Source organism: Mobula hypostoma, chromosome 4 (genome assembly GCF_963921235.1).
Source record: "Mobula hypostoma chromosome 4, sMobHyp1.1, whole genome shotgun sequence".
Taxonomy (NCBI): domain Eukaryota; kingdom Metazoa; phylum Chordata; class Chondrichthyes; order Myliobatiformes; family Myliobatidae; genus Mobula; species Mobula hypostoma.
This window is the reverse complement of record NC_086100.1, coordinates 20,205,044-20,226,956: the sequence shown is the minus strand read 5'-3', so window position 1 is coordinate 20,226,956 and position 21,913 is coordinate 20,205,044. Positions and strand designations below refer to the sequence as shown.

At 43.9% G+C, this 21,913-nt stretch overlaps 1 protein-coding gene across 1 annotated transcript; it reads left to right on the top strand.

Moving 5' to 3' along the window:
- Nucleotides 1-2,961: 2,961 nt before the first annotated feature.
- LOC134345073 (carboxypeptidase B-like) lies at nt 2,962-13,871 on the top strand. The gene is made up of 11 exons (XM_063045206.1): nt 2,962-3,032; nt 3,126-3,201; nt 3,284-3,408; nt 3,505-3,604; nt 6,032-6,133; nt 7,157-7,261; nt 7,360-7,470; nt 9,618-9,708; nt 10,689-10,891; nt 12,449-12,533; nt 13,684-13,871. The coding sequence occupies exons 1-11, from the start codon at nt 2,962-2,964 to the stop codon at nt 13,869-13,871; spliced, it is 1,257 nt and encodes a 418-aa protein (XP_062901276.1).
- The last annotated feature ends 8,042 nt before the right edge of the window (nt 13,872-21,913 follow it).

Sequence of the window (21,913 nt, the reverse complement as noted above, 5' to 3'; positions counted from 1 at the left end):
CTCCTGTAGCCAAGTTTCACTAATTGCTACAACGTTATAATTCCACGTGTCAATCCACGCCCTCAACTCATCTGCCTTCCCCGCAATACTCCTAGCATTGAAATATATACACCTCAGAAGATTTTTACCACCACTCACAGCCTTTCTATTAGCGGATCTGCTTGAACTTTTAACATCATTTATTTTCACCCCAGCCACACTGTCAGCTCTGGCACTTTGGTTCCCATCCCCCTGAAAATCTAGTTTAAAGCCTCCCCAATAGCATTAACAAACCTCCCTGAAAGGATATTGGTCCCCCTGTAGTTCAAGTGTAACCCGTCTCTCTTGTACAGGTCCCACCTGCCCCAGAAGAGGTCCCAATTATCCTGAAATCTGAAACCCTGCCCCCTACACCAGTTCCTCAGCCACTTGTTCATCCTCCAGAGCATCCTATTCCTACCCTCACTGGCATGTAGCACAGGTAGCAATCCTGAGATTACCACCCTTGAGGTCCTGCTTTTCAACTTCCTACCAAGCTCTCTATACTCACTCTCCAGGACCTCCTCACTCTTCCTTGTTATGTCATTGGTACCGATGTGCACCACGACATCTGGCTGATCACCCTCCCACTTCAGAATGTCATGCAATCGATCAGAGACATCCTTGACCCCGGCACCCGGGAGGCAACAAACCATCCTGGATTCTCTGTCACGACCACAGAACCTCCTATCTGCACCTCTAACTATCAAGTCCCCTATCACTACCGCACTCCTCTTTTCCCCCCTCCCTTCTGCACTGCAGAGCCAGACTCAGTGCCAGAGATCCGGCTACTGCAGCTAGTCCCAGGTAAGTCATCCACCCCAACAGTATCCAATGCGGTATACTTATTGTTGAGGGGAATGGCCACAGGGGAATCCTGCTCTGCCTGCCCTTTCCCCTTCCCTCGCCTGACAGTGACCCAATTTCCTGTCCTCTGCTTCTTTGGCGTAACTACCTCCCTGTAGCTACGATCTATAATCTCCTCATTCTCCTGTAGTCCCGGTGTGACCACCTGGCTATAGCTCCTCTCTATCACCTCCTCACTTTCCCTGACCAGACGAAGGTCATCGAGCTGCATCTCCAGTTTCCTAACACGGTCCCTAAGGAACTGCAGCTCGACGCACCTGGTGCAGATGTGGCCATGCAGGAGGCTGGGAGTCTCCCGGACATCTCACTTCTGACACCCAGTACAGAACACCAGCCTCACAGACATACTTCCTATTCCATTTCTTCACAAGTAACTCACCTCGCCTCAACCCGTTATCGCCGAAGCCCCATTGAGCCAAAACCCTCAGCCCTCAAAAAGCAGGCTGCTCTCGAGGCTTTTCATCGCGGGACGGCACGGTGGTTAGCACAATGCAGGCAAGCAGGGTTCAATTCTGGTTGCTGCCTTTGAAGAGTTTGTACATTCTCCCTGTAACTGTTTGGGTTTCCTCCAGGTACTCCAGTTTCCTCCCACAGCCCAAACACGTATCAGCTGGTAGGTTAATTAATTTTTGTGAACTGTCCCATGATTAAACTGGGATTAAATCGGGGGGGGACTGCAGTGGCTCCAGGCTGTTAGGGCCAGAAGGGCCTATTCTGCATTGTATCTCAATAAAATACAGTTAAATCACTGCTAACTGCACGGACAGTGTTTCCACTTCTCAGGCTTGCTGATGGGTACAGGGGGAGGGCAGTACTTGTACCTCTGATGTGACCTTCCAGGAAGTTCTCTTAGCATGACTAATTGGGCAGAGTGAATGTCTACTAAGTACTCACTTCAAAGAGTGATGAGTTTGGCAGACATGCAATATACAGGTCAACCTTCACTAATCCGACTACCTGTAATCTGGTTCCTTCGATAATCCAGCACTGATTATGCTTAATGTGATCCTTCTGCATTTCGGCATTTTCACTAATCCAGCACTCCTCAGGTCCCAAAGGGGACTGTACTAGGGGATCTCAGCAAGTCTGGAGGCAGTTATAGAGGGAATAAAAATCCCCTTCATAGATTATGTCTCAGCTCCTGAGTTCCCTCAGCATTCTGTGTGTGATTTCTAGCAACTCCAGAATTTCCTGTGTTTATCAGTTTCTGGGAGAGCATTGATTGCAACCCTCTAAATGCCTCATGACTATTATTTTGGCACAACAGAAGCTTGGATAAGTCCATGGATGGGAGAGGTATGGAGCGATATGGTCCAGGTGCAGGTTGATGGGACTAGGCAGATTAGCGCTCATCAATGACTACATGGGCTGAAGGGCCTGTTTCTGTGCCTTATGAGTTTTTGACTATTGGGGAGAGTGCCAGGAAATATGGCTGGCTCTTTCTTGTTTCTCTTACCCTGGACCCAAACATGCTAAATGTGAAATGGTGCTTTTCTGTGGTCACTACCACTTCTTGCTGTTGTATACTCTTGTCCATGAGTTCAGACTGGATGTCTGCTGTTGTAGATTTGGATTGTAATGCTGCGTAAGGCCAGCTCGGCTAATCTTCTCATGGATTCCAGCTCTCTGTTCAGTGGGGGTGCTTCTGAGACAGATTCAACCATCAGGACTGAATGCAGATCACGGGAGCCAGGAAGCAGGAACTCTACCAACTGCATCACTGTGGTCAGCCTCATTCTTTGCCCAGAGTGTCTCCAGCCTGCACTTGGGTACCACAGTTTGAGGGCAGTCAGCACCTCCCTGGTAAATTTGGTGGGTTTAAAAAATTATAACATAGTGACACCTGAGACCAGAGTGAAGCCATTTAAAAGACAAAGGATGATTCCTGATCCTTCTCAATTTGTGAGTGGCTGCAGGCAATCATCAGATTGTTTTCAAGCAGTTTTCTGGAATGTTGCCAGGCACCTGCGTCATGGAAGTTTCAGGAGTTTTACCCAACAGTCACCTGTTTGTAATTTAGCTGGATATATATAACTGTCCGATCTACATGGGGTGTCAGGCAATCTGAGGTAAACCATGGAAGGGCTTCTGTTCCTGGGGCTTGTTGCAGTGATTTCGGAAGCATTTCCTGTTGGAATGCACTCCGGGTAAGGAACGACCCTGCATGTGTCGCAGACGTGATGAAACTGGGGAATTGTCCCAGACAAACTCAATCTGACTTTATTTTTTTGTTCTGTAAGGGATAAAGTTTTGCACCTGAGGCCTGGAAATGAACAGCACGTCCAGTTCTTAAGGACCATGTCTGACACTGAGAAGGTAAACATTTCTTATTGCCAGATGAAGCTGAAGTCAGTGCAGGTAAGCTAAAGAACTAATTGGGTCCTTTCTGTGCATGTAGGTGGATTTCTGGTTGCCAACCTGGGCAGATTTGTTGATGATAAACTCGACTGCGGACATTAGGGTCCCTGCAGAGTGGGTCTCCGAAATTCTAAGTGAGCTGGAGAAAATTCGATTAAAATATGAGTCAGTTTCAGGTTCTGTCTAAACATTCATCAAGTCTTATCATTGCTTAATAACTCAGTTTCTACTGGAAATGAAACAATGCTTTGTCTCCTACAGGGTACTAAATGACAACCTGCAAGTCTTGATTACAGACCAGTTTAGTAAGACGTTATCAGGACCAAACTACAATTATGAAAATTATCATAGTTGGGAACAGGTAAAATGGATTTTATTGCAGGATTGTGTTTGAATTGTTCACACAGTCTGGTGTAGGACAGCTGGTAGCCATTAGAGCATATTCAATTATGGCACTCTAACATTGACTATGCTTTATACAGTATATCCTTTGAACTGACAGACAGCAATCTGTCCAATGAATTTGCTAGAAAAGACGGGTATTTATATGATGCCTTTACAAGGCATTCTATGCGCAAAATCAGAACTGCAAAAATTTGGCAGAAAATCAATATTCAGCAGATTGAAATAACATCTCACTTGGGAAATATGTAGGACATCTGTCCAAGCACTGATTTGTCGACAAATATAGACTGGATTCTGGGAGAGTACTTAGATTTTCTAAGAATATTCCTCTTGGATATTTTATTTTATTTACCAAAGCAAATCAGTTCCAACAGTGTAGCCATCTCCTGGTCCTGCACTGGAGCGTGAGCCTGGATTAAGTATCTTCTGTGGTTTTGAAACCCTTATCTTTTTGGAGTTACAGCTTGTAATGAACATGGTGAATCATGGGGAGGGTTAAGTATCAAGTGACAGAGTCATATAGCTCTTCTATTCAGTACTGTGCTATCTACAAACTAAGTAGCCTACTGTTCATTAAATCATGTGCTTCCTGTCACACCTTACCATTCTGCTGCCTGGAGCATTGATTCTATTATTTTGCCGGACGATTTTAACACAAAGACGCTTTGAGTTTCTGGTCAGCTAGCTCCTGGGTTTCCTTGCAATGCTCAGGGAAGTGGTCCTGGTCAACGTTCCTTCTAATTTATAATGACCAGTGGACGCAACAACCTCGTGCTGTGCAATTTTTTTGCCCAGTGACATCATGTGCGCACTGAATAATTTCTTCGAAAAAGAACAGTATAAATAAGCCAGTCCTAAGACCGGCAAATCGTCGCAAACTCCACATTGTCAACACCGCCCACATCAGAAACTGAAAAAGGAAATATGATTGTGTACAATCATGAAGTATAATAGCATGCCAACGAGATAGAGAGTGACAACCCTTTGTGCGCAGTTTATATTGCTTTGCGTTCAAGTAACATAATATATATGCGCGTGCGCAGGCACACATTACAGGGCACCATGGTGCTGCTGTTTTCTAAAAGAACAGCCAATATTCTCATCGCAGGTGCTGGTTGTGGTGGACATCAGGGGAGTGTGGACTCACTGCTGTTCTTGTTAGTTGGGAGACATCTGGTTTGCTGTGGGATGCTGACCAAGAAGGTATCTCTTTTCAGGATTCTTGAGACACTCAGGGCTGACTTTCTCCCACAATGTTTTGATGCCACAAAAGTTGGGGGTGTTGTAGATAGTCTAGAGGGTTGTCCAAGGTTACAGCAGGACATCGATAGGATGCAGAACTGGGCTGAGAATTGGCAGATGGAGTTCATCCCAAATAAGTGTAAAGTGGTTCACTTTGGTAGGTCAAATTTGAAGACAGAATATAATATTAATGGTAAGACACTTGGCAGTGTGGAGATCAGCAAGACATTCGGGTCCATGTCCTTAGAACACTCAAAGCTGCTGCACAGGTTGACAGTGTTGTTAAGAAGGTGTATGGTGTGTTGGCCTTCATCAACAATGGGATTGAGTTCAAGAGCCGTGAGGTAATGTTACAGCTATATAAGACCTTGGTCAGACCCCGCTTCTACTGTGTTTAGTTCGGGTCACCTCACTACAGGAAGGATGTGCATACTATAGAGAGAGTGCAGAGGATATTTACAAGGATGTTGCCTGGATTTGAGAAGATGCCATATGAGAATAGGTTGAGTGAACTTGGCCTTTTCTCCTTGGAGCGACAGAGGATGAGAGGTGACCTGATTGAGGTGTGTAAGATGATGAAAGGCATTAACCGTGTGAATAGCCAGAGGTTTTTTCCCAGGGCTGAAATGGCTAACACAAGGAGGGCATAGTTTTAAGGTGCTTGGAAGTAGGTACAAGGGGGATGTCAGAGGTAAGATGTTCACAGAGAGTGGTGGGTGCGTGGAATGCACTGCCAGCGAAGGTGGTAGAGGTGGATACCATAAGGTCTTTTAAGAGACTCTTAGATAGAGTTTAGAAAAAGAGAGGGCTATGCAGTAAGAAATTATAGGCAGCTTCTAGAGTAGGATACATGATTGGCACAACATTGTGGGATGAAGTGCCTTTAATGTGCTGCAGATTTTCCATGTTTCTACGTATCAGTGGCGATAACACAAATAACAGAGGAGATAATGTGGTGGCCATTCCATGAGATATCAACACCTGGGGTTCTGTAGGGAATGCAATCATCTTTCTGGAATCACCAAGTATCATCCTCAATAGCTTGTTAGCTACCAAAATCTTCCTTATCAGACTGACACATCCAAACTAATAATGGTACAGATGCATCCAGACTTAATAAAGCTTTGATTATCAATTGTAGATTGAAGCTTGGACTGCCAAAATAGCGGAAGCCAACCCAAGGCTAATTTCTCGGGAAAAAATTGGAAAGAGCTATGAGGGTAGAAGCATCTATCTCCTTCGGGTAAGATCATGCTTAAGTTGCATTTATTGTCATGTGTACAAGTACCATGAGATATGGATACAATGAAAACATTGCTTGCAGCAGCAACAGATGCATAGAGGTCTATATAGCACACAGAACATAAATTGTACATAATTTATACAAGGCAGTGGGAAGAGAGAAAAAAAGAATGCCAAGTACAAAGAACACAAGCTCAATTGGAGATGAATCCATGGAAGTGGAAGTGGTGCTCCATGGTGTTCCATTGTTTAGCTAAGATTAGGGTTGTGCAGGTCGGTTCAAGAACCTGATGGTTGCAGAAGGTAGCTGCTTCTGAACCTTGTGATGTGGGAATTCAGACTTCTGTATCATCCGGTTTTGTTGAGGGGGGTTCCTGGTCTGTCAGCTCTAACTTGTCAATTTTCACCGAAATATCAACGGCTGAATTACCTAGACAACGAGAGATTCTGTGGATGTTGGAAATCTTGAGCAACATACACAAAATGCTAGAAGAACTCAACAAGTCAGGTCTTATCTATGGAGGGGCATAAACTTTGGCATTAAGGGCCAAGACTCTTCATCCAATCCTGATGAAGTGTATCAACCCTATTATATCTGTTGCTCAGTGCCTGAAATTTATCTCTCAGAAATGGGAAAATGGATGCTGGGTTAATCTAGAAGCTATTAGGAAGCAGTTTTAGTCATGATGGATGAGGGTTAGGTGATGTCAATGGCAAAAGAGTGTTGATAATTTAGTGGCCTTGGTGATGTTGGTGAGGTCATAAGTATTCTGTTTTTGGTCCATGTTTGAGGGGATTTCACAGTTCTGGGCAAAAGCAACCAAATAAAAGCCTGAATTGGCTTCTATGAGCTGAAACGTTATATCGTTTCTCTTACCACGAGTACTGCCTGACCTTCTGAGTTCTGCCAGCTTTCAGATTTGAGCATTTGCATTTTTGTTTGTTCTGCATTTACTGAAAACTTGATGACACTTGATCATTCTGGCTGGAATTTTGAACATATCTCCCAATTCCTTTCTTCAAGGTTGGCAAGAGAAAGCGTGTGGTGAAACCTGCCATCTTCATGGAATGTGGGATCCACGCCCGGGAATGGATTTCTCCCGCCTTTTGCCAGTGGTTTGTGAAGGAGGTCAGTGGAGAAACCTCAGCTGTGGAATTCAGTTACAGAAGCTTTCTTACTGACATTGAGAAACACACAATTCATTCTGAATCTATTATATTTCGTAGGCTGTTGAATCCTATGAAAATGGCTCCCCCCTGAAGACACTTCTCAATGAATTGGATTTCTTCATAGTTCCAGTTGTAAATGTGGATGGTTACTCTTACACCTGGACTCGGGTAAGCATCATTGTGTAAAATATTGTGCATGTCATTCCATTTGGCTGAGCATTTGCTTTGTTTTCCAACCTGCATGACATATCTATTCATCTGTCTGGTCACAGGCCAGCAATCCACTGCAATGTTATTTTCTTTCCTTATTGGCATTGTTCTGTTTCAGGTATTCTGCACACCACCCACATCATTGAGCTCAGGTTCCTTCATTCACTACTTTATTTAACCATGTGTATGGAAATGCAGAATCCTAGTCTTATATCACAATTGATATCTTAATTATTGTACCCCAAAAAGAATTACATATGATCTTCATCATCTAATTCTAAATCAAAGTCAAGTTTATAGTCATATCCTTAAGTACATGTATTCCCAAGTGCAATGAAGCATGTACTGGCATCAGCATCTCAGGCACATAGTATCAGATAAGCAGGATTCACGAGAAAAATTAAACATAAGTTATTCACAAATGTTACAAGAACAAGAAATAGAACAAACAACAAAGTTCATTTTAGTGCAAAGTGATCAGAATGTTCATAGTGCTGCTAACTAGTAGTGATTAAGGTTTGTGGGTTGGTTCAAGAACCCAATGGTTGAAGGGAAGTAGATGAACCAGGTCTGACTTACTTGATCTGACAGGGACATTTGTTCTGTTACAGGAATCAAAAAATTGCCTGCTCAGCATCCACAGAGTGTTATAATTCCCTCTACACTTGTAATGAGTGGAGCTCTCTGAAGCTCACTTCTTGGTCCACCCAATTCTCTTCCACTCATTGCTCTTATCAAGCTGATCTGAAAGCTGATTGGATTTAACAGGTAACCTGCCATCAGGTGTAAAATGGCATACTATCACAACCTCTCTGCTTGCTCTGAACTGACATACTGTTCCACTGCATCCAATGGAGGATGAAAAGAAACAAGCACGGAAAATAGTGGAAAGGCTCAGCAGGTCAGGCAGCATCTGTGGAGGGAATATGGAGTTAATGCTTCAGGTGAATAAATAACCATTGATCAGAATTCTGGCTATCTGGAGAAGATAAATTTCAGAGTTGTATATGGATGCATGTTTTGATAATAAATAAACAAATGAACCTTTGAACCTTTGAACTCAATTTGGATGAAAGGTCTTTGACCAAAAGCTTCTGCTCTGTTTCACTCTCTGCAGGTGTTTCATGATCTCCTGAATTTTTCTGGAATTTTCTGTCTTTGTTTCAGATTACTAATGCCTGCAACCATTTTACTTCTGTTTCTGGATGGAAGGAAACTGTTTACCTGGATAATTAGTTTAAGGGAACTGGGGGTTGCGGGGAGAACCTTCTTCATTCAAAGGATGGTAAGGATGCAGAATGAGCTGCCAGCAGAAGTGGCGGATGCAGGTTCAATTTCAACGGTTAAAGGAAGTTTTGATAAGAAAATGGATGGGAAGGTTGTGGAAGGCTATAGTCCAGGGGCTTCTTGATGGGACTAAGCAGAATAATTGTTTGGCATGGACTAGATGGGCCAAAGGGCCTGTTTCTGTGCTGCAGTGCTCTCTGACTCTAAAGACCGGGAAGACTGAAGCCACCATGACTGGAGGCTTTCCACGTTACAGAAGTTAGCAATGCATTAGTGATGTACAAGATGATAAGGGACACACATAGAATGGATAGCCAGAGACTTTTACCCAGGGCAGAAATGACTAAAATGAAGAGGCATAATTTTAAGGTGGTTGGAGTAAAATATAGGGGTCAGAATTATGACATTCAACCCATTGAATGAGGGGCTCTCTACATAAGATGTTAAAGCAAAGTTATTTACACAGAGGATAGTAGGTGTGTGGAACACCGGCCAGATGTGGTGGTAGAGCCAGACATATTGGTGGCATTTAAGATTGGCACAAGGATAATGGAAAAGCAGAGGGCAATGCAGGGGGCAAGGTTTACAGTAGGTTAATAGATTGGCACAAAATCGTGGGCTAAATGCCTAGTACTGTGATGTAATGTACTCTGTTCAATGTTAATCCAGAGATAATGTGCTGTGGTGCTGTACCATTAAATCATAATTACTGTACCGGAGAAAAATGGCACAGATTGAAAGTGCATAAATTATACCTATAAAGAATCTAACCGACGTTTTAGCCAATTACGCGCCTGTCATTTGTGTTTTGTGTGTAGAATCAATTTTGGAGAAAAACACGCTCTAGGTATCTTGGCAATAATTGTATGGGCACCGACCCCAACCGAAACTTTGATGCCGCATGGTGCTGTGAGTTCATCTGTTTTAATCGAGACCTTCTGTGTGAGGGGTAGTGAGCCTAGCTTTGAAATGGTTTTAGTTTTCATACTTGTGGGAAGGAATGATGCCAATGAATCAGAATTTGTTCATTCCTGCTGCTCCAGTGTTGACACACCATGTTCATCCAGAATTGTATTGGGTGGTTCAGCTGTGAATTTCAGAAATCAGGCCAGGCCATTTCCACACTGAAATGTGTGTGACAGAGGCAGGAAGTGACTCCCGGACAGTTGAATGGCCTTATTGACAGTTTTTACATGCATTTTCCGGAGTCTGTCAGTCAGCAGGTCAGTGATCAGGCCAGGGAAAATCTCACAAAGAAAAGAAGAATGCTTAGATTTCACAATCCATTCATGACTGGTCCATTGACAAGTTAGCCTGACATGACACACTGTGACTGCCCTCTCCTAAATGAGTTAGATTGCAATTGAATGTAAATGTTACTGCAGCTTAATGGGGAATTGTGGAGGAAACCTCGATTAGTTTTGAGAAATGTCCTTTTTGCTGCCCAAGAGAACCTGTTAACATCTCTTTGAGGCCTACTTTGAAGAAGTTTGCCTTCTTGACAGGAATTGAGCAGGTCAGGCAGCATCTGTGGAGAGGAATAAACAGTCAATGATTTGAGCCAGGACCCTGCGTAAGGACTGAAAACGAGTTTCTGCAGCAATCTGAGCACAATCCTATCCTCTGATGTCCCTGAGGCTGAGTGAGCTTGCTCTGTGTGCTTCAGTTTCTTTTTAGATCCTGCTGATGTGCAGGCTGATAGGTTAATAGACCACTGTAAATTCACCCTTTGATAAGGCTGGGGCAATTGATGGGAACGTGGGGCAAATACAATTGGATTAGTGTAAATGATTTGCTTAATGGTTAGCATGGACTCAATGGGCTGAAGGGCCTGTCTCAATGCAGTATGAGCTTTTTGACTACCTAACAATGACTTTTCTAATTCACAGCCACTGGTGCCTCGAAAAATTCATGCTCTAACGTTTACTGTGGCCCATTCGTGGAATCTGAACCGGAAGTCAAAGCTGTTGCGAATTTTGTCCGTGAACACCTTCAGCACATCAAGGCATATCTCGCGATCCACTCGTACTCCCAGCTTCTTCTGTTTCCCTATGGCTACACCTTTTCATACTCACGTCGTCATGTAGAGCTGGTAAGTTGTTGTGTAAATTATTGATGAGTTTAAAGTCTATGTAGAATACCTTGTTTATTTGAGAAAATGTCTGATGCATTAAAGCAACATTTAAAACTAGGATAACAAGTGAGAAAGATTAACATCTCTGCATTTAAGAGCTTTTGTTTATTTTGCTCGTGTTCTTTTTTTTAACCTCTCCTCATTAACCTATCAGTTAGATGGCTTCATCTACAGCTCAACAATTCTCAGCGTTGTCCTATCCATTCCTCCCTCACTCTCCAGGTAACGAGAAATGGAAATCTGCGTTTCTTGCTCTCCGGTTCTGGCAAAGAGCCTCAGTCTGAACCGTTGACTCTTTCTTCCCTTCCACAGATCTGCCTGATCTCTGGGTGTTTCCACCATTTTCTGTTTTCATTTCAGATTTCAAGTATTGCAGTTTTTATCTGACATCCACTAACATGTCTTTACCAGGTCATATCTATGTTTCTGCTCTGCACTTCCCATTAATTTATCTGAGGATCTTGTTTGCCTGTATGTTATCAGCTTGTTCTATTGCCTCCATACACTCAGTGACCTTCTACAAAGTCACTGAGAGTATGCTTGTTGCCTTCTGCTGCTGTAGCCCATATATCCAAGGTTCAATGTCTTTTATGTTCAGAGATGCTCTTCCGCACCACGCTGTTGTAGCGTGTGGTGATTTGAGTCACTGTCACTTTCCTGTCAGTTTGAAGCAGTTTGACCATTCTCCTCTGACCTCTCTCATTAGCAGGGCACTTTTACACAAAATACTGCTGCTCACTGGAATTGTTTTTGTTTCTCGAACAATTCTCTGTAAATCTGAGAGACAGTTGTGCTTGAGATTCCCAGGAGATCAGCAGTTTCTGAGGTACTCAAACCACCCCACCTATCATTAACAATCATTCCACTGTCAAAGTCAATTAGATCACATTTCTTCACCATTCTGATGTTTTGTCTGAATATGCAGTGAGTTTCTGCCACATGATCGACTGGTTAGAGAGGTGTAGAGATGTACAGAATAAAGTGACCACTCAGTGTAGTTTAGTGTGGATCTGACTCTGTAGATCCAGAAAAATGCCATAATTTGTTAATCCTCTGTTTTGTAATTTTTCTTCTCATTGTGCATCAAATTGGGATTTACTGTGTTGATTTAATGTATGGCTTATCTTTGTTGCAATGGGTGGGTTTCACATTATTCTAACAGACATAGCATCATGAGTGATCATAACACCATTAGATAACTTCACTCACCTCAACTCCAAACTGATTTCACTACCTATGAACTCATTTTCAGGGACTCTACAACTCATGACTCAGTATCCATCTATGTATGTATTTCTTTATTTTCTAAATGCACCGTTTGTCTTCTTTTGCACATTGGTGTAACGCAGGGGTGGTCTTCTCCTCCAGTCTCTCCAGACAGGCTGCTTGGTTGTGGCCAACATTGAGGATTAACAAACATCCATCTAGATGGAATATTGCACAAGTTCCTCCTGTCTTTCAGTTTGACAGTTTTGATAATCAAGACTGGAGTTTTTTTTGGTGATTTTATTTCAGAATGGCCTAGCTGCAAATGCGGTTAACGAACTGGAACGCCTTCATGGAACTAACTACATCTATGGTCCTGGAGCGTCGACAATATGTAAGAATACTCTTAATGCATCATAGAGTCAGAGAGCCATACAGTACAGAATCATTGATTTGAGCTTCAACAACTGAGGAAGTGAAGTTCTCTGTGATGGCAAATCCTAATGATTTGCTCTCTTGGGGAAATAACCTATCCTTTGATTCATCGGATACAGCAAGAAAACAGGCCCTTCAGCCCAAATCATCTATGCTAAACACGGTGCCTCCCAAACACCACTTGGTGTGCAAAGTAATGTGTAATGCCCAGCTTAGTTCTCCTAAAGAAATGACAAGTTTGGGTAAAGTTCCATTAAAAGTAACAACACTCCACTGTGGCAATATGTTGTTTTCTTTGCTGCCTGGCAACTGCTGTCCTAGATTTGATAAACTGGCCTGCAGTGGATCAGAACATTGAATATAGACAGTACAGCACAGAACGGGCCATTTGGCCCATAATATATTGAGTCTACCTATTGAAACCTACTCCACAATCAGTCTAATCATTCCTGCTTCAAGTCCATAACCCTCCACGTACCATACACATATTTATTTACTTCATGAGTTAGAGCACAGAATAAGCCTCTTCTGGCTCTCTGAGCCATGCCCCCCAGCAATCCCCCGATTTAATTTGAACTTTGTTACAGGACAGTTTACAATGACCAACCAGTATGCCTTTGGACTGAGAGAGGAAACTGGAGCACCCAGAGGAATCCCACGCAGTCAAAGGTAGAACGTACAGACTCCTATAGGCAGCCGCGGGAATTGAACCCCGGTCATCTGTGCTGTAAGGCTCTCTGCTAACTGCTACGCCCCACTCTGTGTATGAGTCTCTTAAATGTCCCTAATGAATCCACCTCAACCACTACCCCAAACATTGCGCTCCGGGAACTTATCCCTATCCATGTAAAATAACAACTCCCTCTGACATCTTTACTAAACTTTTTATTTAATATACAGTATTTCTGTTTTTGCATGTTTTTTAATCTATTTAATATATATATATATACTGTAATTGATTTACTCGTCTATTTATCATAATTATTATTTTATTTATTATTATTATTATTTTCCTTTGCTAAATTATGTATTGCATTGAACTGCTACTGCTAAGTTAACAAATTTCATGTCACATGCCGGTGACAATAATCCTGATTCTAATTCTTTAGATCCTGCAGCTGGAGCTTCATACGATTGGGCCTATGATCTCGGCATCACATACTCATTTACCTTTGAACTCCGAGACACAGGTGAACATGGTTTTCTGTTACCTGAGTCCCTGATTAAACCAACGTGTGAAGAGACTATGCTGGCAATCAACTACATCGCCACTTACGTTCTCAACCATCCTTACTAAACCTACTAATGAGGGGGCAAAGTTAAAGGTGGATGTAGACTGACTTTAGATTTAGAAATAAAAGCAGTTTTGATTTTGCAAGCGGAAATCTTCGTATTTTTCACAAGTATCATGTCCTTGCACACATTCACCTTGATAACATTCACTTTGGTTACTTGTCCTTGTCAGACTCATTGGATCATATCATGTAGAAGCAAGGCATTTGTCTCATGGTGTCTGTGATGACTCTTTGAACAGAGGACATAATTAGCCTGAAGTTCCTTTTACAATCAACACACATCAAAGTTGCTGGTGAACGCAGCAGGCCAGGCAGCATCTCTAGGGAGAGGTGCAGTCGACGTTTCGGGCCGAGACGCTTCATCAGGACTAACTGAAAGAAGAGCTAGTAAGAGATTTGAAAGTGGGAGGGGGAGGGGGAGATCCAAAATGATAGGAGAAGACAGGAGGGGGAGGGATGGAGCCAAGAGCTGGACAGTTGATTGGCAAAAAAGATATGAATGGATCATGGGACGGACGGGAGGCCTAGGGAGAAAGAAAGTGGGAGGGGGGATCCCAGAGGATGGGCAAGGAGTATAGTGAAAGGGACAGAGGGAGAAAAAGGAGAGAGAGAAAAAGAATGTGTGTATATAAATAAGTAATGGATGGGGTACGAGGGGGAGGTGGGGCATTAGCAGAAGTTAGAGAAGTCAATGTTCATGCCATCAGATTGGAGGCTACCCAGACGGAATATAAGGTGTTGTTCCTCCAACCTGAGTGTGGCTTCATCCTTACAGTAGAGGAGGCCGTGGATAGACATGTCAGAATGGGAATGGGACATGGAATTAAAATGTGTGGCACCTGGGAGATCCTGCTTTCTCTGGCAGACAGAGCATAGGTGTTCAGCGAAATGATCTCCCAGTCTGCGCCGGGTCTCGCCAATATATAGAAGGCCACATCGGGAGCACCGGACGCAGTATATCACCCCAGCAGACTCACAGGTGAAGTGTCGCCTCACCTGGAAGGACTGTCTGGGGCCCTGAATGGTGGTAAGGGAGGAAGTGTAAGGGCATGTGTAGCACTTGTTCTGCTTACAAGGATAAGTGCCAGGAGGGAGATCGGTGGGGAGGGAGCGGGGGGGAACGAATGGACAAGGGAGCCGCGTAGGGACCGATCCCTGCGGAAAGCAGAGGTGGGGAGGGAAAGATGTGCTTAGTGGTGGGATCCCGTTAGAGGTGGCGGAAGTTACGGAGAATAATTTGTTGGACCCGGAGGCTGGTGGGGTGGTAGGTGAGGACCAGGGGAACCCTATTCCTAGTGCGGTGACGGGAGGATGGAGTGAGAGCAGATGTGCGTGAAATGGGGGAGGAGCGTTTGAGAGCAGAGTTGATAGAAACCATACCATAGAAACTACAGCACACAAACAGGCCTTTTGGCCCTTCTTGGCTGTGCCGAACCATTTTCTACCTAGTCCCACTGACCTGCACACGGACCATATCCCTCCATACACCTCCCATCCATGTATCTGTCCAATTTATTCTTAAATGTTAAAAAAGAACCCACATTTACCACCTCGTCTGGCAGCTCATTCCATACTCCCACCACTCCCTGTGTGAAGAAGCCCCCACTAATGTTCCCTTTAAACTTTTCCCCCCTCACCCTTAACCCATGTCCTCTGATTTTTTTCTCCCTTTGCCTCAGTGGAAAAAGCCTGCTTGCATTCACTCTACCTATACCCATCATAATTTTATATACCTCTATCAAATCTCCCCTCATTCTTCTACGCTCCAGGGAATAAAGTCCTAACCTATTCAACCTTGCTCTGTAACTGAGTTTCTCAAGTCCCGGCAACATCCTTGTAAACCTTCTCTGCACTCTTTCAACTTTATTAATATCCTTCCTATAATTTGGTGACCAAAACTGAACACAATACTCCAGATTCGGCCTCACCAATGCCTTATACAACCTCATCATAACATTCCAGCTCTTATACTAAATACTTTGATTAATAAAGGCCAATGTACCAAAAGCTCTCTTTACAACCCTATCTACCTGTGATGCTATTTTTAGGGAATTTTGTATCTGTATTCCCAGATCCCTCTTTTCCACTGCACTCCTCAGTGCCTTACCATTAACCCTGTATGTTCTACATTGGTTTGTCCTTCCAACGTGCAATACCTCACACTTGTCTGTATTCAACTCCATCTGCCATTTTTCAGCCCATTTTTCCAGCTGGTCCAAGTCCCTCTGCAAGCTCTGAAAACCTTCCTCACTGTCTACTACACCTCCAATCTTTGTATCATCAGCAAATTTGCTGATCCAATTTACCACATTATCATCCAGCTCATTGATATAGATGACAAGGAACTCGGAACATCAGAAACCTGGACTTGGAACTTGGAACATCGAAGCCTGGATCTTTCTTAGACACAGGATCCAGAACACTGAGCCAGGCCTCCTCCTTCGACACAGGGCATAGAGCTGGGACTTTTCCTTTAGATACAGGGCACAGAACACTGAGAGATAGGATTCCCCAACTCAGAGTAGCGGCAAAACGGCCGGACCTACTCAGCGGAAACGAGAACACGAAGAGACTGTACCACACAACGATAGACAGTTCATACCTTGACACAAAATGGCTCCAAGTAGTGGCAAGCCCTTTACACGGCCCAGGAACTACAGACAGCGGCTCTAGTCTCGCTCCGGCGGGTTAACTTGATGGACCTGCTCCGGCGAGGTGGCTTAGCTGGAGAACGCAGCAGGCCAGGCAGCATCTCTAGGAAGAGGTACAGTCAACGTTCCAAGACCCTTCGTCAGGACCCTTAGCGGCTCGATCAGTCAAGGTAATTTAACAGGCTGGCTCCGGTGAGGAGAGGCGGCTTACTGGCACTCGCTTCGGGGAGAAGACTTGAGTAGCTCCGGCGATGTAACTTGGCTTGTTCCAGCAGGGTGACTTGCTCGCACTTGCTTCGGTGATGTCCGATGATGATCTAGCGCCGAGTAGCTGTAAGCCCGACACTAAATACTGCTCGTTCAGCCGAGACTCAAGTGCCTTTAATTACAGAGCCCAAGAAACACAGGTAAACAATGAATTAAGGAAAACAAGGAGTCAACGGTCCTGATCGTGACACAAAGTAAATTTAAAGGGACACAGGGAACAACGGATCAGGACCATGACAGAAAGATACTGGGTGATTCCACAGTTGTCTGCATGCCGAATAACATGAACCGTTGCCCAACAGAGGAGGAGCAGGTGCTGGTGCCAACCTCTGTTCCTCTGATTGGAAAGCATATTGGACCAAGGATGGAAAGATTGGACCATGCTGCTCAGAGGAATCGTGAAGGTGACAAAATCAGTGGTCCAACTACAACAGTTCTTGTAGGCAATTTACCTGAGAAAGCTTCTGATATTTTAATCTGGCTGTTACTTGCAAACTGTGGCTTGGTTTTAAGTTGCTAAGGAACTGCAAGAAGCTTCAAGGAAATTGAAGGAACTTCAAGGAACTGCAAGAAGCTGCAAGAAGCTTCAGGAACAATGCAAGCAATTGGATTTTATGAAGTATAAAGAACCAGAATCCATTAAGGTTATTGCACAAACTTCTAGTGAGAGACAAAAAGCTGGTTGTAAAAGTAAATGTGAAGACCAAAGCACAGCTGGATGAATGGAAGGCCGAAAAGAAAGGAGTCAAAGGAGATACAAAAACAGATCAAATGATGTTGTGGATGCAGAAACTAAGAGGAGAGGTCAGATCGTACAGGGGGGCAAGAGAAGGATTAATAAGAGAATCCAGTAAACGACTTTCCCAAGATCAAGGTGCACAAACTAAAAGAAGAAAAGGAGGGAAGAGATGGATAGAAAAAATGTGAATGAGAAAGAGAGAAGGAACATGGAAAAGAAAAAGGATTAAAGTAGATCCAGAAAGAGAAAAGGAGAAGAAAGGTGACCTGAGCTGTCAAAACCACTTTCCACAGTTTCACAGTCAACTCCAGCAACCACCACAGAAGAGACCGCAGAACCTGAGATTGTTTCACAGCCACGTCTCACCTGCCAAGCAGAGAAATCCCCCTTGTCAGGAAAGAATTTGTCCCGCAAGAGTAAGAAATCCTCCACAGCAATTAAATCTTTAAGCCAGAGTGGGACAGTATAAGTTTACTACGCCATGGATGTCTGTATATAATAGTTGCATTATATACTGTAATATACTGTGTCTATAGTTGAGATGCCATTCTCTATTGAGTCAGAGTTTATAGCTAAGCACGGACAGTGTTGTGTATTTAATATTCCAATAATATTTGAGTAATCTTACATATAAGTTGGTTGGTTAAGCATTCTTGTTCATTTAAATAATTCATTATGGTGGTGGTGGCATCCATTAGTCTCGCGAGACCATGGATCTGCGCCTGGAAAGTCTTGCTCTATACGTATAACTATGTCAATTGCAAACATCATCACACTACCACGTGATACGTGCACACCTCACTTCAGGTAAACTCGAAGTTAGACCCGTGTTTCGGAATCCCGAGTATTCCTTTGAAGAAGTTTAATGTTGTGAAGTTGCATAACGAAACAATTACCCTTAAGAAGGCAACGATAAGTGGATTACTGAGGGGTTAAGGGTGAGGCTCGGTTCATAGATTCCATAATTAAGTACAGTTCTGAAGGAGCATTTGAAGGTAGAAAATTATGCCTATAACAGTATTATCTTCTTAAAGCAAGGTGATGCCCTCAACCATAAGAATTACAAGGCAACACCCCTTACTGTAGATCCTGCTTCTAACAAAACATACACAGCCCACTGAACAGTGAGGTACCAGATAGAAAGGCTCTAAGTCCATTATCCACATATAACAATTACACTTCCAACTTGCGCGCAGCAAGCCGAGGACTGCTCTCCATGTAATTAGGTACTGAGGTTTATTAAGACCCTGGCCTTGGCAGTTCATATTATGACTGCAGACTCTGTTACTGTGTTATCTAACAGCAGGTCATTGGCACACAGGATTCTAGAGATGCTGGAAATCTTTAGCAAAGCACACAAAATCAGCAGGTCAGGCAGCATCTATAGAGGAAATGAACTGTGATGTCCAAGGTTCTCAGCCTGGAGTGTGTTGACAGTTTATTCACCTCCATAGATAGCACCTGACCTTCTGAGCTCCTCCAGAATTGTGTGTGTAGATCTCAAGCAGGGGAGTAAAGGTCAACAGACAACCTTCAAAATAAATTTCTTTCAGGTGTCAACAATACCAGGTAAAATGTTTTGAAGGAAATTCGCACACAGGTGAAGTATTGAATAGAGTGCAAAATCGCAAGAACTCTGGTGTACTGAGCTGAGGGTTGGGTGCACTTCATACCTGGCCCCTCATCTGTTGGCCTGTCTGGTGGGATCGTGCTCATTTGAATGTAGTTACTGACCTGAATAGGAAAGGTAAGTATGATACTGTACTTTTGTCAGTATTTTAATTAATATTATTATTCTTAACTCATTCATATCAAGCAAATGTATAAAGATCATCAGGTGCCTTTGGATCCACCAACAGAGACCCATTCACTGTGGAACAGCCATGGCATTGAGATCTGCAAGTTAATGGGAGGGTGATGTGGGGCGAATTTGAGACATGAGCCAAGTTAAGCACCGCCTGACACAAGCAACTATGACCACTTTGATCACTTTGTATCAACATTGACTTTTTTTGTTCTAGTTGCGCTCTTTCTTGTATAAAGTATGCATAATTTATGTTATACACACATAAGGTGAAAGAGAGGGGAAAAAGACTTTTCCATGTGTCACTTCATTGAACACACAGTGAAATCAAATCAATGAAGATTGCAATGGACAACCTGCAAGTGTCGCCATGCTTCAGGCTCCAATATCGCATGCTCACAACTCACTAACTCTAACCATGTATCTTTTGGAATGTGGGAGGACTCCGAAGTGCCTGAAGGAAACCAATGCAGTCATGGGGAGAACATATAAACTTCTTGCAGACAGCAGTGGGAGCTGAACTCCAATCTTAGTTCTGGCACTGTAATGCACGGCACTGGTCATTTCATGCTATGTGTCTCTGGCGCTACTGCAAATAAGTTTTTCATTGTACCTGTGCAAACATGTACTTGTGCATATGACAATAAACTCTCACAAGCACACACTCACTCACTCACTCACAGACACGTACAATGGCTGAAGGCTGATTTATACTTGTACGTACTAGCTTATGCCGTAGCCTACGCAAGTGGGCTACGCCGTTCTGAGCATTTATACTTGTGTGTTGGTGTGTCTGCGTCTCTCTGCAATTCACTGCCAAAACGTTAGTTGGCGGTGGGGATTCTATGCCACTGTGTTGAGTTTCTTCATGTTGAAACTCAACACGAAGAAACTCAAACTTCAAACAACGGCGACTGAAACTGAAGGAGGATGAATTTTCTGTGCTTGTCCGACCACTGAGAGACATGGACGAGGAGATGCATTTCTATATTTTCAGATGTTGGCAGATAGATTTGATGACTTGGTTCATCGTCTCCAACCATTTATTTCGCATCAGTGTACACACAGTATACTCTGAGACTGCCAATCACCATTCGAGTTTTAGCTTCAGGTGGAAGTCAACAGGCTGTAGCAGCTAGCTACAAACTGGCATCAAGCACAGGGTCCTCCATAATTTCGGAGGTCTGTAAAGCTTTATGGAAAGCAATGCAGCCAGAGTTCCTTCCCTGCCCTTCAGTCGCCCAATGGGAAGCTATTGCAGCATAGGAGGAAATGCAATGCTACCAAGTGGACCAATTACAGTTGTTGCAGTCTGCGACGCCATGACATGTAGTTACATTTTGGGAGAGGTGCGCGTTAGGCTACCGCGTAGGGTTGGCGGAGGGTGCAGCATAGGGTACGCTGCTACACCGTACCTACAGCATACATTTGACACACAAGTATAAATCAGCCTTAACTGGTTGCATCCTGGCCTGGTATTACAGCTCCAATACACGGAAATGCAAGAGGCTACAGAGAGTGGTGGACTTAGCCATTTCCAAGTATTCTGGCAGCAGCGAACGAGGGCTGTGACAGATGTGACCACCACCACTGACTCCTCTGTGGGGAATAATGGGGTAGCCACGAAACAATTTAAAGGGTGAAGAGGTGTGTAGACTGTGGAACGGTTCGGCCAAGGGTGTATACTCCTTCCCCGTGTAAGTATTAGAGGCTTCAAGGTGTTGCAGAAACTTCTCCACTTGTCGATTGGCTCTTTCTGACTGATCATCGTTGTGTGGATGATAGAAAGAGGACATACTCACTGATGTGTGGAGGATGGACCAGAAAGCTCGCCAGAAGTGGGAGATGAATCGTGGGTCTTGGTCCGACAAGATGTCCTGAGGGAATCCGTGGAGGTAAACTACATGTTGGAGAACATGGTCAGTCTGTTGCATCCGCTGTCTCAGCAGTTGACGGAAGTTTGGGGGGGGCAATGAAGTGAGTTGCCTTGGAGAAGCGGTCCACCAATGTCATAACCACCACGGCCCCATTGCAAGGTGGAAAACCTGTGATAAAATCCATGGCAATGTGGGACCACAGTCGCAGGATCGATAAGGACTGCAGCAGCCCAGAGAGCTGCTGTTTAGAGGAATTGGACTGGACACATTGAGGGCTGACAGCAAGAAAATTAATGTACATTTGGGATCATGATTGTTGGGCAACCAGAACCGGTGTTACAGATAATCCAGAATCTGTTGTGTGCCTCAATAGCTGGAGAGGGGCAAAGAGTGGGCTCACTAGAGTGGCACAGAGCACACTATCACCGACACACACGTGTGGTTGTCAGGTGGGTTGGCCAGAGTAGGCTTGTGCTGTAGGACCTGGTGGATCTTGTTCTCAGGACCCAGATGATCGGGGTGAGGATCTGGGAGGATGGAAAGATGGGCTGAAGGTCGATCTCCATTTTAGCTGGGCCAAATTGCCATGACAGGACATCTTCCTTCTTGTCCCAGGAGCCAGGTCAGTAGGAGATGGTGAAGTTGAATTGCTCAAAGAGAAAGCCCCAGTGAGCCTGGTGTGGGTTCAGTTCTGTCATATGGATAT

Excerpts from the sequence above, each read along its gene's own strand:
- LOC134345073 (XM_063045206.1), top strand. The coding sequence starts at position 2,962 with ATGGAAGGGCTTCTGTTCCTGGGGCTTGTTGCAGTGATTTCGGAAGCA. Across the intron at positions 7,262-7,359 it reads GCCAGTGGTTTGTGAAGGAG|GCTGTTGAATCCTATGAAAA; the intron begins GTCAGTGGAGAA and ends TATATTTCGTAG. Across the intron at positions 9,709-10,688 it reads CTTTGATGCCGCATGGTGCT|CCACTGGTGCCTCGAAAAAT; the intron begins GTGAGTTCATCT and ends TCTAATTCACAG.